Source organism: Pholcus phalangioides, unplaced genomic scaffold, assembly GCF_987345545.1.
Source record: "Pholcus phalangioides strain wild (caught in Gottingen) unplaced genomic scaffold, Ppha-v1.0 ptg000013l_1, whole genome shotgun sequence".
Taxonomy (NCBI): domain Eukaryota; kingdom Metazoa; phylum Arthropoda; class Arachnida; order Araneae; family Pholcidae; genus Pholcus; species Pholcus phalangioides.
Genome location: NW_028301606.1, coordinates 13,995,891 through 14,013,412, shown reverse-complemented (window position 1 = coordinate 14,013,412; position 17,522 = coordinate 13,995,891). Strand labels below are relative to the sequence as shown.

General features: G+C 37.2%; 2 protein-coding genes across 2 annotated transcripts in view; one reads left to right on the top strand and one right to left on the bottom strand.

Annotated features, from left to right (window-relative positions):
* The window catches only part of LOC149078640 (uncharacterized), a 39,307-nt gene extending 29,925 nt beyond the window's left edge, over positions 1–9,382 (bottom strand). The window contains exon 1 of the mRNA XM_089241195.1: positions 7,552–9,382. Within this exon, the coding sequence (XP_089097321.1) occupies positions 7,552–9,186 (1,635 nt within the window). The 5' untranslated portion in view covers positions 9,187–9,382. The remainder of the gene's footprint in view (positions 1–7,551) is intronic.
* A 468-nt stretch (positions 9,383–9,850) lies between these two features.
* On the top strand, positions 9,851–11,750 carry LOC149078639 (UV-stimulated scaffold protein A-like). The gene has a single exon (XM_089240777.1). It carries the CDS (start codon positions 10,099–10,101, stop codon positions 11,602–11,604), a length of 1,506 nt encoding a protein of 501 aa, XP_089096903.1. The 5' UTR covers positions 9,851–10,098; the 3' UTR covers positions 11,605–11,750.
* Positions 11,751–17,522: the final 5,772 nt, after the last annotated feature.

The window sequence follows — 17,522 nt, the reverse complement described above, 5'->3', positions numbered from 1 at the left end:
CGTACGATCTGTTGTGCTTTCGGTCACATGGTGGCTTCGTTATGTAATTACTGGAATGCATTCAGAAAGATTGACAAACAATATGCCAAACAAACATTGTTTAGATACATATGGGAAAAAGAAATACAAAAAAGGAAGTAGTTACAAATAAAAATAGTATAATTAATAAAAAAATGAATAAAATGTTAAAAATTGTAATTTATATAATAAAGGATATTCTCATGCACCGGTGGAGGTGCTATAAACATTACATATGAATAATATCAACATTAATTCTTAATATAGACTTTATAACCCAAAAATAAAAACATGCTAATGATATACATGATAAATATGGAGCCAACACATGACCATTATGGAAGATGATTTAAAGATACAATTTAATTAAGCATAATGTTAGAGGATGAAATCAGAAATGGGACTCAGTGAGTTCGAACAGAGATAAAGTTTGAGACGTTTTTTAAAGGGAGTAAATGAAGTAGTGTCAGTGATTTCTCTTCTTAGATTATCATAGAATTTAGGAATCAGAAAGCTGAGAAGTGCTTTTTAAGAATATTTTCATGAACTAATGGCAGTGAGATGAAATCTAGACCAGCAGAAGTACGTGATACGTTAAGAGGTAAAGATCATTTTTGAAAGGGGAAGTTCACACACATCTTTGCACTCTCAACTTGTCATAAGTTTTTAGTTCAGTGCCTTCAATTTATTTTAAAAATTCGATACATCCCATTAAATGTCTGTGGGAATATGATTAATTACAATGATATGAAACTAAAATAAAAAAGTGCAATTTTCATAATTTTTTTCTTTTAACTGCTTATTTTTCCATTTTATTTCGTTCATCATTATGATAGATCCGGGGCATTTTGAAAGTCTTTCAGGTCTGTGGGCACTCGTCTTAAACTTTACGTGGGGGAACTTTCATTTCTGAATTAATTCTGAGGTGCTCGAGCACCTTCTGATACCATCCTGAGGGAGTACATAATACGATACGTGATTGCTCGATTTGAAGGAGGGGTGTGGAGTGGTTGGTGTTGGGCAGGGCCGCAACTAGGTACTTTGTCACCCTGGGCAAACCGTCATTTTGGTGCCCCATTGCCATGTAGAAGATGCAATTAAGGAGTGAATTCAGCGCCTCTTCTGGTACAGCGCCCGCGACACCAGACCGGCTTGGTCCCCCCCCCCCGGTTGCGGCCCTGCTGTTGGGTGTCAAGCACCATGCCCCCTCCCCAAGTAGGACTCCAAGGCTGGGACTTTTGGTAGACCTCAATTTATTGCGTGAAATAACAAACACGCATTACTGAAATACGCCGCCTATAAAATGATAATCGTCATGGGCCCAGGGCTAGAGCAATGCCCCCTTAAAAAACACAACACCCTCTTTAGGGGATGTTTTCTAGGGCCATGTCAGCGCTACCCTTGACGGAGGAGCGTGGAGTTGACAGGACCCCCCCCCCCCCAGCATTGGGACGATTTAAAAAATATATATTTTTTGCTTTGTTTTTCATGCCATAAATGCATGAATAGAGGTCCTCGTGAAAAGTCTGGTTTGGGGCCCCGCCAAAGAGGCCGAGCCAGGACCGCAACTAGATAATTTGTCACCCGGGGCATACCAGCATGTTGACGCTCATTGCCATGTAGAACAAGCAGTTAAAAGAAAATTCAGTGCCACTTCTGGTCCAACGCCCAGGGCACCAGATCCACTTGTCCCCACCCAGCTGCGACCCTGGGCCGAGCAACCCGCCAGGATAAATTCAGAAATGGTATATGGCGGTGTATTTCTTTATATGGTTTTAATACCCGTAGGCTAATCAAATTTCGCCATTCTTCTTCAGTTATAGTCCCATATTCTTGGACGCACGTATTACTAAAATATATTTCGCCCATCCGAATTTTCCGCTATAGTATTGAGGATAAAAAATATTAAAAATATGAAACTTTTTTATGAGCCGCGATGAATCATCTCTCTGGCCTATAGTATCTAGGAAAATAAACAATGGGGCTGTTTCCCCCCCCCCTCCCCTCCTTTTGTACCTATTACTCTGCTTTAAAGAGGTAGATGTACGAAAATTTGACAAAAAACACATTTTCAAATTGAATTTTTAATTTAAAATTGTCTGTGGTCGAATTTTTGTTCTACCCCGGACTAGAAGTATTTCTAAAATAAACAGCTGAAAGGCATTATATATGCTAATGTTTTACATTAAAATACTCTTTGCACAAAAAAAAAATTCTCAGATTTTTGCAAACACCGCTTGTTCCTGTCTTGAAACATTTTCTCTTTCAGCACTGAGAGGTTCACAGAGTAAGAATAATATAGAAGTATAATTAGAGATAATACTAAGAATAATTTATATCTTTAGTCTATGGAGGGGTTGCATGCTTTGGCAGAATTTTTTAAAAATTAAAATGCTGAAAAGAAATTTTATATGGCACAAGATACGAGTAAATTTTGTTTATTTTTGCAAAACGTTCCATGTTGTTGAAATTAACATTCGAAAAGAAATAACTAAAATTGTGAAAGCTCTCGTTCAATTGTATAAATATATACACAGAATTTGAGAAAAAAATTTACTTCCTAAAGTGGACAGAAGAATTTTAAATGTTTTTTTTAAAAACGGGGATTTTTCTCATAGAAAAGCGTGGAAAGCCACGGTTTGTTCGGGCTTACTTGGTCCGTTTAATAGAGAGATCACTGGCTTTATCTAGCAACCCTGTATCTGATTCCCGATGCTCTCTCAATGGACGCGCTGGCCACGACACTTCCCGTCATTAATTCCTCCAAGTATAGATATATCGAGAGGAGTTTTTTATTATTCGGATGAAAAGCTTGCCAAAAGCCATTCGCGTTGATCGCATTGACCATTCAGAATTGGTGCCCGTGATGGCACCAAGATAAAATGGCCTAGCTTCGCTTGGGCCAGGTAGACTTCGTGTAGATGTCAAAGGATGCACACACACGCACCATTTCCCGATTCTTATGCATATCTATGAGATTATATGCATCGCAGATCTGGTTCCGTGTATTCTTATTACTTGAGCTGCCTTATTGGAACGCAATATCGCATTTTGATTTGAGAAAGTGTTAAGTCTGTTCAACGTGGAATGCCGCCAACCTTCTACATCAAAATGTAGATATATCTGTTTTTGACACAAAAAGTCATCATGTTTGGATGGGAATTTTTCTTGTTCAACGGAACAATATGATCCCGACCATCCCATGACGCATTTTTGCTCTTTGGAATTACGTATTAGGGTCTGCGTCAAGGCGGTGATAGACTTGGCAGTCTGGGGTGGGGGGGGGGGGGCACGATGATGTCAATTCATATATATATTAGATCAGTATCAGTAAGTACACACCAATATTTACTTTTGGGAAATACATAGATATTTTGATTACGGCTGTAGAGCATATTGAAGAAAATCTTGTTTTGGCCATACTGGGAGTCATATGTTTTTACTGATGACAGTAAAAAAAAGTTAACTTTATGACAAGGCATCCCCTCGAAATTGCCAGGGCCGTAACTAGATGCTTGGTCACCCGGGGCAAGCGCATATTTTGACGTCCCTTGTAATATTGAAGGAGAGGTTTCTGAATGAAATTGGCGCCCCCTCGGGGCACGAGATCAGCCTGCTCCCCCCAGTTGCGGCCCTAGAAATTGCTCTTCTAATTTTGAAGAAATTGCGGGAATAAGAACTCTCTTTGGGAGTCTCTGGATCACGTGAAGTTTTAAAGCGATTGTCACAGGCTTTCGAACGCCACTTATATTTCCAACTCTTTCCATCAAAGATACCCCTGATAAATGACGCAATGGAAAGATAGCAGTTTAAGATTGTCCGAACAACAAACCGGGGGGATATCCCAGAGAATACTTTATTTTTTTGCTCTTGGGGGCTTTGTCCCGCCCTCACCACCTTTTCTATTATCCATCAGTGACTGGAAGGTAGGGGTAGGATTTTCAGGATTCAGGATTTTCTCGGGAGGGGCCTGCGCTATTCGTGGTGCAAATATTCTGTGAATAGTTTTATTAAACAATGCTTTTTCTTTGAAACTGGCGTTTTCAAACACAACAGCTAATGTACAAGTAGATCTATGGTTCCTAACCTATTGCCGTGGTGCCTGGTAATAAGTAACAAAATTATATGCACTAATTATAAGTTAGTTGATGTGAAGAAATTTTTGAAAATAGATTTGGACTTCAACCCATCACCTTCGCAGAAAATTACACATGCAACCTTAGACATAAAAAGGTTAAAAAAAAAACCACTGAATTAAAAATAGGGCTTGACAAGTTCCAAGATTGCCATAGCAAACTGGAGAATCAGTATTGGCGATCGTTACGTTCTGTATAATTATTTGCTAAATTGGAGCCTAAGGATGGCTCAAAAAAATTTTCTGATTTCATAAACATCTTTTCCAACTCTGAAGGGGGTCATTACCTTAAAAAAAAAGTACTACTGAGGACTAACTAGATGCTTGGTCACTGGGGCAAGCGCACATTTTGACGCCCCCTTGTAATGTTGAAGGAGAGGTTTCAGAATGAATTTGGCGCCCCTTTGGGTCTAGCGCCCGGGGCACGAGACCCGCCTGCTCCCCCCCCCCCGTAGTTGCAGCCCTGCTTGCACTTAAATGTTTTTCTCGACTTGCCGAGCCCTGGTGTAGAGCTGCAAAAAATAGAAATTGCTGCAAACTCTTCATGTGAGAAATGTGCAAAACAAATTTTAAATAAATATATAAAAATAGACTATAAACAATTTTTTTTTGAATATAAAAAAAGACCGGTCGGTCATTTGCTTACAGACCCCTGGCTAGTTTCTTTTTAATGTTAATATACCTTATACAAAAACAAACATATTTACTACAAAACACTAACATGTGAAGCTTACATTTCAAGTTTATGGGTCAGCGATGAAATTCATTCTCACTGAGACCACAAAGTTTAACACTTTGAAAGCTTTTTTTTTTTCAGTGACTCTTCAGATTGAAAATTTCAGACAATGACAAGTTCAAAGAAAATCAGCAAATTGCACATGAATAATCAATGATGAAAAACAAATTTTTCTTTGAAACAGAGCAAAAACAAATTTTATCTATACATTCATCAGAGTGTGATAGAGGGTACACAGTTTTTTTTTTCAAGCGAGACTTTCTGTACTCAGACTTGTAATTTGATGCAACTCTCATTAAAGATCAAACTTTCTTGATAAGATTTATATGCTATTATTTTCTGAATACACAACTGTCTTTTTAATACACGATATTAACTGAATGATGTTTTGAAAGAGCTATTTAAGAATCTCTGCAGGACTTTGGCTTATGGTTGATGTGAATATAAAAGGTTTATTTACCAACTACTTGGCTGCGCAGGACATAAAAAAAAGTGATTTATGACTGTCTTCCCCTTCCCAAAATGGTTTTAGCACTAGCAACTTGAAAATAAAGCAAATCTGGTACTATTTCCCTCTATATATATTATAGGCATACAGAGGTTTATGTCTTTCTTCATCATAAGCGATAAGGGGTGACTGCTGACTGATCTAGTATGTACTGACATAGCGCCCACAGCGGTGGATTTATGCTTTTACCACCTGGGGGATAAACAAATTTGTCCGATCTTTATCAATTTTGTACAGCCAGACATAGCCCAGTCTCTGTCCCATGGGGGATGTAAGCGACACACTTTAAAGGGCTGGGTCAGACTGAAGCATTTACCTATTCTAGTTTAATTTTCTTGATCATTCATTCTTCAAATTAACATCCTCAGGCTATAAGTCCATTTCCTTCCACATAAATATGTTGTTTCTACGTCACCCTTGTGGTTGCTCTCACACACACATGCTTCGACACTCTCTAGGTCGCTCTTTTTTTGTCTCTAACTAATATGGTTCCTCACTCTAGGTCACTGCCATACACAGCCTTTATAGGTCACTCACATTCTCTCGTAGGTCACTTTTAGTCACTCACTGCCCCCTCACTCTCCCCAATTTGCCACCTGACGTCAATAAAAACTTTTTTGGAAGTCATAAAATGTCTCAAACATGACGTGATAAAAATGGTAATTTTGTCCATATTGAAGATGTCAAAAATGCACCAGAAAAATGATCATTTGCAAGAGTTTGATTTTTGGAAGATAGATAGAGAGGAGAAAAAAATAGTGTAAGGTTTTTGATGTTCTCGGATTCGAACCCAGACCACTCGTAATTTACCCATATGTACTGCATTTGATGCCATGCCTCTACTGATCACACTATTTTGACAGTACACACAGAGTGTTATTTTGTAGAGACTTCCAAAGTATTGATTATTACATTATTTCCTCTTGATTATTAACCTCTTATTGAGTCTAGCTAAATGACAGTTATTTACTCTTTTTCTTTTATTAATTTTCTTATCCTTGAAAAATTATAACACAAATAATTATTTGCAATTTTCAAAGAAAAAAAGAGATTTTAAAATAAATTTTTTTAGTTCAATGAACATCAAAGCTGTTTTAAAGAGCATTTTAATACAGCTTTGATGCACATGTGAAAGAATCCACTGCATCTTTTTCAATGGTTGACTGACTTCACAGATCCTCTGATCTTCGGTAAAAAACATGATATGGATTCAATTACTACAATATATACACTGTGTTAATAAATGTCATATGAACAATTACTCATTGAAAAGTTTCACATTTCCATTCAAACAAAATTGCAATAAAAGTACTTTCATTTGTCTTGTGACAAAGAGTAGTTTTTGAAACTCTCTCAAGACTTAAAACAGACATTTTGGATAATTTTTTTATATTTTCATCTGGAACAGAATTCCAATTCGAAAGAAATTCATGATTTTTATGACGCAAAATCATTTAGCTACATCATAAAAATCATTTGTGTCATTATCAAATATATGACTTCATTTCATGACCTTCATTGGTCAGGAAGGTCATGAAATGACCTGATATTTCATTAGGGTCATCAGGTATCACATTTCCTGACCTTTATTGTTTGTGGTTATTAAATGACGTAATTTTTTTTTGGACTGACGTCTCATTTAGAGAAAATAACCAAATTTTTAGGTAATATTTGAAGTCAGGTGACTACTTGGGTCTAGATTGCACCTTCAATCACTCAATGACTTGCACCTTGCAATTTTGGACACACATGCTTGCTCACTGTTTTGGTTCCTTTTTCGAACACTCACATGCTTGCTCACTGTTCTGGTTCTTTTTCTTGGACACTCACATGCTTGCAAACTCTACAGGTCAGCCTTTTGTTCACTCGATGACCCGTCTCTCACTCTCTAGGCAGAGGCAGGTTTATGGCTTTGCTGTTATTTTGCTCCAATTTGCTTCACCACTCATTCCTCAAATTGGCTGCCCCTTAGTACTCCCCACCGCTATGAATATTCTTGTGTGTGCCCCTCAGCTTTTTTGCTTTGTACCTTCAAACAATAAAATAGACCCTCTTTCCAGAGGGAATCATGAAGGTATCATTCCCATCAAGCCAATTATTCATGATGCAGAATGTAAATTTCTCAAGTAAGCTCTTTGATAAGATAATTTATGCCTGTGATATCTCGTTAACAATATGTTTGTTATCATCTAAGTTCGTTATATCATCACCGTCTAGATCTTTAGAATTATCAACATCCAATAAGACATGTACCGATTCTAATGTCTTATTTTCAATGTCTCTAGGTACAATATCAAACATATCATCACGCGTCTGATCGTCAGAGTCTGTCATGGTAACATGGTCTAGAGATGTTTCCGAACACTGAACAAATATTTCATCAGCAATGTCATCACCACAGTTGAACAAAACATCTTCACTAGGCATGTCATCATCATCATTATGGTCCAATAAGACATCTTCAACAGCAATGTCATCATTATGATCTAATAAAACATCTTTGTCTGTGATGTCATCACTACAGTCCAATAAAACATTTTCATTAGTTTCAAGTCTCGAAACTGCCATAGCACCATCCCTGATTGCAGTGGGTCCTGGAGGACCTCTGAATATCTTGTGGACTTGCCTCTGATGCTTATTCAAATTGACTTTATGACTAAAGCTAGCTGGGCATAATTCACATGTTACACGAACACCAGAATGCTTCTGCACGTGAACTTTCAATGAGTATGGTCTGGCAAATCTGGCGTGACAAATATGACACTCAAACTTTTTCTCATCCGTGTGAACTGGTAAATGCAACTGAAGATGAGAATATCTTGCAAATTTTTTCTGGCAATATGTACACTCATATGGCTTATCGCCCGTATGAACTCTCATATGTCTATTCAGATAGCATTTAAACGGATACGCCCTACCACACACTTCACATGTGAATAAATCAACACCCAAATGCATTTTCATATGAGTTCTACAATGTCCACTCTGGGTGAAAGTTTTCGGACAAAACTCACACCTGAACGGTTTAACACCAGTGTGAACAGAGCCATGTCTTTCGAGCGTACGCCTATCCGCGAATGACTTCTTACAGATTTCACACTCATACGGCTTCTCCCCGGTATGAATCCTCAGATGTGATGTAAGGTAACAACTTCTCCTGAACTGTTTATGGCAAATGCAACATTCAAAGGGTTTCTCGCCACTGTGAAACAACATGTGCTGCTTAAGATCAAACCTCGATCTGAAACCTCTAGGGCACAGTTGGCACTCGAACGGTTTATCTCCCGTATGGGCCATGACATGTTTGTTCAAAGCACTCGTGCACATGAATGACAAGGAACAGAAATCACAGTTGAACGGTTTCAAACCCATATGGATCTGCATGTGCTTTTTAAGAGACCACTTCGAAGCGTAGAATTTTTGACACAGATCACACTGATACCCACCAGGAGGCTTCGGGTCTAAACTTCTTTTCCTTGCCGACTTCTTTGCTGTCCTAACCTGAGACATAAACTGGGAGGCGTTAATTTCTTCTCTCGCTGGACATCCATGATTATCATTGCCAAGAATTGAACTCTCAAATTCTACATTTTTCATGGCTTCTAATGGCATCATTTCGTCTTGTAAGTCTATTGCAATATCTTCTCCACCTTCAACATCAGTCCCTTCCTCATCTTGGACATCAGTCCCTTCCTCATCTTGGACATGAGTCTCATCCTCATCCTTGACATCGGTCTCGCCCTCATCGTGGACATTTGGACAGGAATCGCCTATATTTAGATTTGACATCCTTATCACAACTTTTTCTTTACATAACCCAAGCGCTCATTGAATGGCTCTTTACGTCCATTTATGTCTAAATCGCAACACGTGTTTATAATGTCCAGCATGATCGTTGGAGAATCAATTGATTAACATTGTGTGTGAAAATGTTTATAATTTTGTTAAATCTCCATCTGTATGTAAACATTTCCGTGAGAATTTATTTTAGGCATGATCTGCATGACTGTGTCCTCAATCCCTTACGAATATGAAAATATAAATTTTCACTTTAATAATCTACCTATTTACTCCAATTGAAAAAGAATCATTTATATAATAATTAGAATTAAATTTAGCGAATACGCTTGACATTAATAATCAAACTATTGAATAATGTGAAATAGCAACCCGGTTCTAAAAGTTACAATATCATGACCATATTTTGAAAAAAAACGGGACATGTCATTTATGCACATTCTACGTAAAACAGAGAATTCACCATAGAAAATTTTGAAAAGGAATTTATCAGAATATTCATTTAAATGAGTATTTTTACGAAAAAAAGATGAGTTGGCTGTAATTGTGTCTATAAAAAACCGGACTTATGGTCATGTTGCTGAAAACAGATAAATTTGAGGGAATGAATAACATTCAAAGGGTATTAGTTTTCTTGATCACAGTCGTTTATGTGTTATCGAATTTGTTTATATTTACATTTTAGGGCAATTTATTATTTTGAGTACGCACATGTAAAATTAACTGTACCATATATAAATTATACCTTCATTTCACCCGGCAACACCCCCCCCCCCCCAGGTGGCATTAGTACTGTTTTGTTTAATAAAACGAAGTTTCTAATACTTGGTGATTTTTTGCCGTCACCAAATTAGCGTGTACGCCGAAAATCATAGCCAAAACCCCTTCCCAAGGACATGTCCGATGATGGCTAAAAACTACTTCCGAATGAAAAAACCGTCAACACGAAGTGACCCCATCACAGAGTTGAAAAAAGCAGTCAATGGCCTCGCTAGAAATCCTGACCTAGTATTGGATGAAGTAAAAATGAAGCAAATCAAGGAGCTATGCAAATCGTGCCCTGACAACATACCTCGCCTCTACCATTTCTTGATGATCCAGTTGCGTAAAGATAACGCCAAGGTGCGATACAATATGCTGCTGGCCATCAATGACTTTTTCCTTCGTTCCCATGCCTTCAGAAAGTTGTTGGAAAATGATCTTGAAGAATTCTTACAACTCACCGTCGAGACAGAGATCAGGAAGCCATTACCTCCTCCGAAACTCGTAGCTGAAAAACTGAAGCAAAAAGCATTAAGTTTCATCAAAGGATGGCATCAACAGTTTGGTTCAAGTTATAGTATGGTGAAAAACGCATACTCTTTCCTGCGTACTTGTAAAAATGTAACTGATCCAGAATGTGAAGACGTCAGTTCATCAGCGACTAACAACGAATGTGCTGGTCCCGACACCAGTGGCATAACAGAAATATTCAGAATGAAAAAAGAAATGGAGGAACATAGTGAAGACATATTTTCCATTGTACTACAAATGGAGAAATGTTTCCAAATGCTTTTCCCTCTACCAGATGATTTGTTTAGCGAATCCGACCTATTGATACCAGAGTCAAATTCAACAGAGACGTCAGTTACACAGCATTCAGATGGCACAGATTTTATCGACCAAAGTTCTTTGAGACCACACGGAATTTTCAATATGAATACTGTTGTTAGTATAGAAATAAACAAAGTGTCGAACTTTACCGTGGAAGTAAATGATTGTACCTCTCCCATATTAGAAAGTCTGAAAACTATGCGCTCAAATATTATAAATTTATATCTGCCAATGATTTCTAATTGGCTCACAGCTTTCAATAAAGAGTGTGGTGTTTCGAGCTTGATCAGGAGAGCTACGGAAATGAAAGAACAGTTAGAATCAAAACTAGCAAAATATGACAAACTTAAAGAAAACGTCAAGTCAAATATACTGAATGAAAAAGAAGAGGACAAGCCACTATCAGAGGATAGTGATAGTGACTTAGAAGAAGTGTTGGAGAAAGAAGGTTATGAAGCAACAGTTCCAGAGTTTGAAAGCGATGCTCCAGATACAGATGCCATGCCCACGTGTTCAAAATTTCATAGCATGTCCAATTCAAGTAATAAAAGTAATGTTGGAGTAGTAAACTTCAACCTTCCCTCTACGTCGAAATTGTCAGCGGATTGGCAAGATCCGGTTTTGCTGGCGGAACTGGAAGCTGCTACAGGAGTGAACTTGAAGATGCCGGAGAGAGGGAAAACAAATACAGATGAAATTAAGCGTGAAAAACTAATGAAAAAATCTGTCAAGTCGAATTGCAAAAAATCACCAGAAACTACTTATAGCCGTCTTCATAAAAAGTTACGTAAACTGAGGAGAAAAAACAAGAAATAAATGGAAATAAGGAGATCGGTGCATTTGCATGAATGAAAGTAACTTTATTTTGATTCATAAAGATGAGATATTTATTTAAAAAACAAGAAATTTTTCGCATGTTTAATACATTTTTATAAAAATCTATATTTGTGATTAAAATTGAAATTATCCAAACTGCTCTTTTTTTTAAATTGTCTTTGGAGACAAAAGCATGATAATTATAGTTAGACTTTGGTATATGATATCTATCATTTTTATTATGTCACATAACATCAGTTTTCAAAAGTTTCTTTGGTATCATTAATGTATTGATCTTATCTGCAGACACAGATTTTTATGATTTTACCACCCTCTACACATTCTAGTCTTAATTTTCTTGATCACTGATTCCTCAAAATTTTCACTCTGGGTTATAACCCACTTAGGTAACCCCCCATAAATATACCTCTGTCTTTAAGTCACTCTTTTGGTCATTCACATGCTCGCGCACTCTTTTACTTCTTCACTGACCTGGCATCTTGCTCTCTAGTTCACTGCTTTAGTCATAGGCGGAGATCGACTTGGAAGTCTGGGGGAGACGATGATGATGTCTATACATTAGATCAGTCGACTCCACCTTTGACGCTGGGGAGGGGGGGGGGGGCAATGCCTCAGACGTTCCCCCAATATCTCCACCCATGATTTTGATCAGTTATATGCTTGCACACCCTCTTGCTCAATGGTTCTTAACATTTTGAAGACTGCAGCCTGGTTGATTTGTTTTTGTGAGTTAAAGGTCCGGTCGTACACACGATTAATAGGAAAATATGAAACTACACACGCACACATATGAATCACTTACAGCTCAGTTTAAATGAAGTCAGAGCCTGGCAGTTGAGAAATACTACCACTCACATGCTTGCGCACCCTCTAGTTCACTCTTGTTTGGGCCGTTGCTCCCAAACTTAAATTTTCTCTCATTCACTGTTTTGGTCAGTCGCGTGCTTGTACACCCTCTAGGTCACTCTGGTGTTTGCTTTCAAGTTTAAACACTCTAAGAACTTTTTTTCATTATTGTCACAAAATTACTTACATAATTGTCACACTTACATACCCTCTAGTACACTGTTTTGGTCATTCACATGCTTGCCCATTCTTTAGGTCACTCTTTTGATCGATCACTGATCCCTTCCTCTCTAGGTCACTGTTTCAATCATTCATACACCGGCACACTCTATAGGTCAATAATAATGTTATAGACATAATTAATATTACGATTTGTGTTACATAAAACTACTACTTTCAATAAGAGCATTCTTTTTACTCATTTATATATAGTTTTAGCTAAAAAAAAGTGCTCGTAATAAAATCTAGTAGTTTTATGTGATGCATATCCTATTATGATGTACTGATTGTGTGTAATATTTCATGTGATGCGTCATGCTTTTTCTGATACAGTGCCATGTGTGGTGAAAAATTTTGAACACTTTCCTTTAATATACTTGAAAAAAAAAAAAAAAAAATTAGACTCCTTAACAAGTTACAGTGCAAACTGTACTTTTTATGTCAATTGGTTGATTTTTCACTAGTTCTCAAAACGGGTCTAGGATTTCTCATCCATTCTAGCAGCAGTAGCATTCAGAGCCGAAGTTGCTATGACACTATTTTGTGGCAAAGGGGGGTTTGGTTCCCCAGGAATTAATTCAGCCTGAATAACATCTATAGAAATATTTGGTTTGAGTCCAGGGCATATTTCTTGCATGGACAAACGAACGGGGCTCATGCCCAGGACCCACAAAATTTCGAGACCTATTCAGATGTCGAAATTGACATCTTTCGATATTTTGATGTTTTACAAAAATATTAAAAAATATTTCCAATTTTTGATCGTCTTGGGAGGGATGGACACGGGCTCTCCATGCCCTACATCCCCCTGCCTCAACGAATGCTATAGGCTGTATATAAAGGGCCTCAAAAAGTCGTGTTTGTCCAAACTTACGAGTAATAGTCAGGCCCCATTTGAGCCCTATCACATTTACTTCATGCCCATGTCCAAAGGTATATAAAACACTTCTAGGCTCTCCCGTTTGTGATTCAAAAAATGCTTCGAAAATTATTCACAAATTGACTCCCGATTATAAACTAAATACTGTAAATAAAGAAAATAATTATACACATTTTAGGAAATTACCTTTCTGTGTTGAGTGCTTCATTTTAGACATGCCGCTTTTTTTTTTAGCCATTATCTTGCAAGTTTGCTCAGCATAGAGGGGGTAGGAGTGTGTCTTTCAATCGAGAGAGTATCTACTGAAGGAAAAAAAAGTTAATTTGTGTGGTTTGTGTTTTTAGCTAATTCGACGAAATTTTTTTCATGAGAAATAAGGTTTTTTGAATGTGGATGATCATCTGATGTTCGCCTGCTGCCATCTACTGGGGAATTAATCAACAAGAGATTATGATGGATAGAACGTGGAATTGAGATGCCCTGATAGATGGCAGTAAAAGTCGCCGTTTGCGATTTTTTTACTAAAATTTATTAAACTATAGGGCCTAAGGCCGGGATTACACTATAAAAGTTTGATAAAAGTAATTTTATAAAACTTGAAAAATGCCACCAATAAGATTATCAGTTTCATTTGCTCGAAAGTAACCTATGAGCTTTATTGGTTGAATTTTTTGAGTTTTATACAAGGGATTTTATCAAACTTTTATAGTGTAATACCGGCCTAAGGCAGTGATCAGCATCAACCAAAGCTGCATTAAGAGTAATAATAATCTTTCAAGCGGCTTTGACATCAACTAACCTAGGGATCCAGCAGTGCCGTCTTAACGTACGGGCTCACCCGGGCACGACCCGAGGGCCTCCAGAGAGGGGGGGGGGTGTCAGAAAATTTTTTCGAAAATTCCACAGGTGGAGTCGACTGATCTAATGTATATATGAGCTGACATCATCATCATCGTGCCCCCCCACAGCAATAATTACCTTGCCCCCCCCCCCCAGACTTCCAAGTCAATCTCCGCCTATGGGTGGAGCCTCAAAAAATAACTTCGCCCGGGGCCCATGTTGCTCTTAAGACGGTCCTCTGTAGGGATCTTAATCTTTTATGTTCCAAGCAAGGCTGTCTTAACAGCATCATGCGCTTCCCTTCCCCCTGTGATAGGTGATGTCCGGAGGCCCCTACCCAGCTGTAGAGGTACCTGCCTATTATTTTCCACACTAAGCGCACGCCCGCGCAGTGCTCGGTGGAAAAATAATTTCAGGATATCAGAAGTTTCTTAATAATTTTGGGGCCACTCGGCCCCGATATATATATTCCATATATTCTGTGGGTGAAAGAAATCGGTGTGCAAAAATCCATGCATATTATTACATAACATAGAGGAACACAGAAAAATATTCATATAAGAAAAAATAGAGACAATTAAATGTAAATTAGCAAAAAAAAAATAAAAAATAAAATAAATAAATGAAAATTTTGAATTGAAGGAAATTTTAAATTAATGAAGGAAATGATTCTCCAAAACCAATGCAGATCAGGACCCAATGAAAGTTCAGAATCGATGAATCACAAACAAGAATAATAATTTACAGAGATGATTTATACACCCTCGAAAATTAATGATAAATGAAATAAATAATTCCAGCACCCGTGAAAATTCGTATTAAATGAAGGAATTAATTCTACAATTATTTCTTTTTGGATGAAAATGCAGAATTCCTGAATTGCTTTTTGTTATGGATGGAAATTTAGATTTCCAGAAATTTTCTTCAGATGAAAATTTAGATTACCAGAATTGATGAAAATTCAGAGGGCGCGGTAGCCCAGGTCGATAAGATGTTCGCCTAAAGTACCAAAGGATGTTTAGAGGTGTCGCGAGTTCGATACCCGGTTCGTCCTTGTCAGAAAACTTTCCTGACAGGGGTACGACAAAAAAACGGCGACTTGACCCCAGCAAAAAATTGCTACCGCAGGGAGTTCCCCCATCGAGGGGTTAGCGTACCAACCTCTCGATGAGTATAAAAAACAAACCTGCCGTTCGGAATCGGCAATAAATTGTAGGTCCCGGTCTAATTAGCCCTCGTGTGCAGAAAATGACCGTGGTGCGACAAAAATGATGAATGAAAATTCTGAATTACGGACCATAGATGCAAATTCAGAATTTCTGAAATAAATAAATAAATAGAAAACGGATGATTAATTAATAAGGGAAAATTCAGAATTTATAAAATAAATTATTAATACCGTAAGTGCAGGAGCCGCAAAACGTGGGGCCCGGTGCGATCGCACCCGTCGCATACCCGTAAGGGCGGTTCTGTTCGAAAATCGTAGTACCGAATCTCATCATGATGAGGCCCTTAATGCACTTTAGACCGCTCCCCGGGGTGGGGCTCATGCTTTTAGACAGTGCTGGTTGCTCCGACCCTTTGTGTCTATGAGATGAAGGACAAGGACCTCCCGTGTGTCAATAAGATGACCAGGAGGTAAGGACCAGGGACTCCCATACCAGACGTAAGGCCTGACGCGAAAATAATAGTGGGTCTAGGTGCATTTCCACAATTTGTTTTGGTATCAAAAAAGATTTAAGCACCCTTTCCCCGATTTTACACATTTTGTGGAATCTATTATTTCAGAAAATGTGTGCAGGAATGCTGTGAAATATATCTATACAAAGAAATTTTAAACACAACTACGAAAATTAACACAAAAAATTGGTGAAAATTTCAGCACTGAAGAATATTTTGGACTAATGAGAGAAAAGAAAATCCCGAAACTAATGAAAATTTCAGAATTAATGAATTAAAAAATAATTCCAGCACCGATAACAACTCAGAAAATTCATGTAATAAATACTTAAAATTAATGAAAATGAAATTAATGAATTAATGAAACAAATACTTCCAGAATTAATGAAACAAATACTTCCAGAATTAATGGAAGAAATAAATCCAGAATCAAAGAAAATTCAGAATAAATGAACGAAAAAATTAGAATTAATGAAAGCAATAATTCGGGAATTAATGAAAGAAACAATTCCAGAATTGAAAAGAGTAAAAAAATAATTGTGTGAGTTTATATGGAGGGGAAAATTTACATTAAAAAAATTTAGGTACTGTGAATATTTTTTTTCAAGTTAGTTTGAAACCCCTCTTTTTTGACAAACATTTTGGTGAAAACCGCATTTTAAAATTCCAATTAGGTGAATTTACATGATTTTTTGAATATTTTTGGATTCCGAGGCGAAGTGGAAGTATATTGTTAAAATAAACCACTGTTGCGATGTCATTGTTTGAATTCAAAGTGGTAGAGATAATATTCTATATTGTCAATAAAATAAAGTGATTTCACCAAAAAATGTCAAACCCATTGTTGTAATACATTTCTGCATTGAAATTGTTTAAAGTTGATCAATTTCTTTTCCTGTCACCTAGGCAACAAAAAAAGCTCGGGGAAACCCCATTCTCCGTCTATAACTTCATTAATGAATTGCTGAAGATTTTCATGAATGAACGACGAAAGATCCTGATTGGAGAATGACATCGTAGTACTACTAATAGTAAAAGTAGTACCATATGGATGTAAACAAGAAAGGTCAAATGAAGGTCACTTCCATATATGGAATTTACCCTCTGATATCATTCATTCATAATTTCGCAGTTCAGCCATAAAAAAAAATACTATTGGTGTGACATCAGTTCATTCATAAGTTTTCCCTGTACATTCATGAATTCTGCTACCAAATATGGAAATCTTTTACGTGACGCAAAACTGAGGACTTGACCAATTAAATCCTTGCATTAAATAACAGCTCGTTTGAAATAGTAATCAGACTTCATAGATTTTTAAAAGCGTTTTTGATGATCAAATTAGCTATAAAATTTTAAATTTATGATTGGCTGAAATAAATGAGATAATGTACAGTGAAATCTCGTTACAACGATACTCGATATAACTATA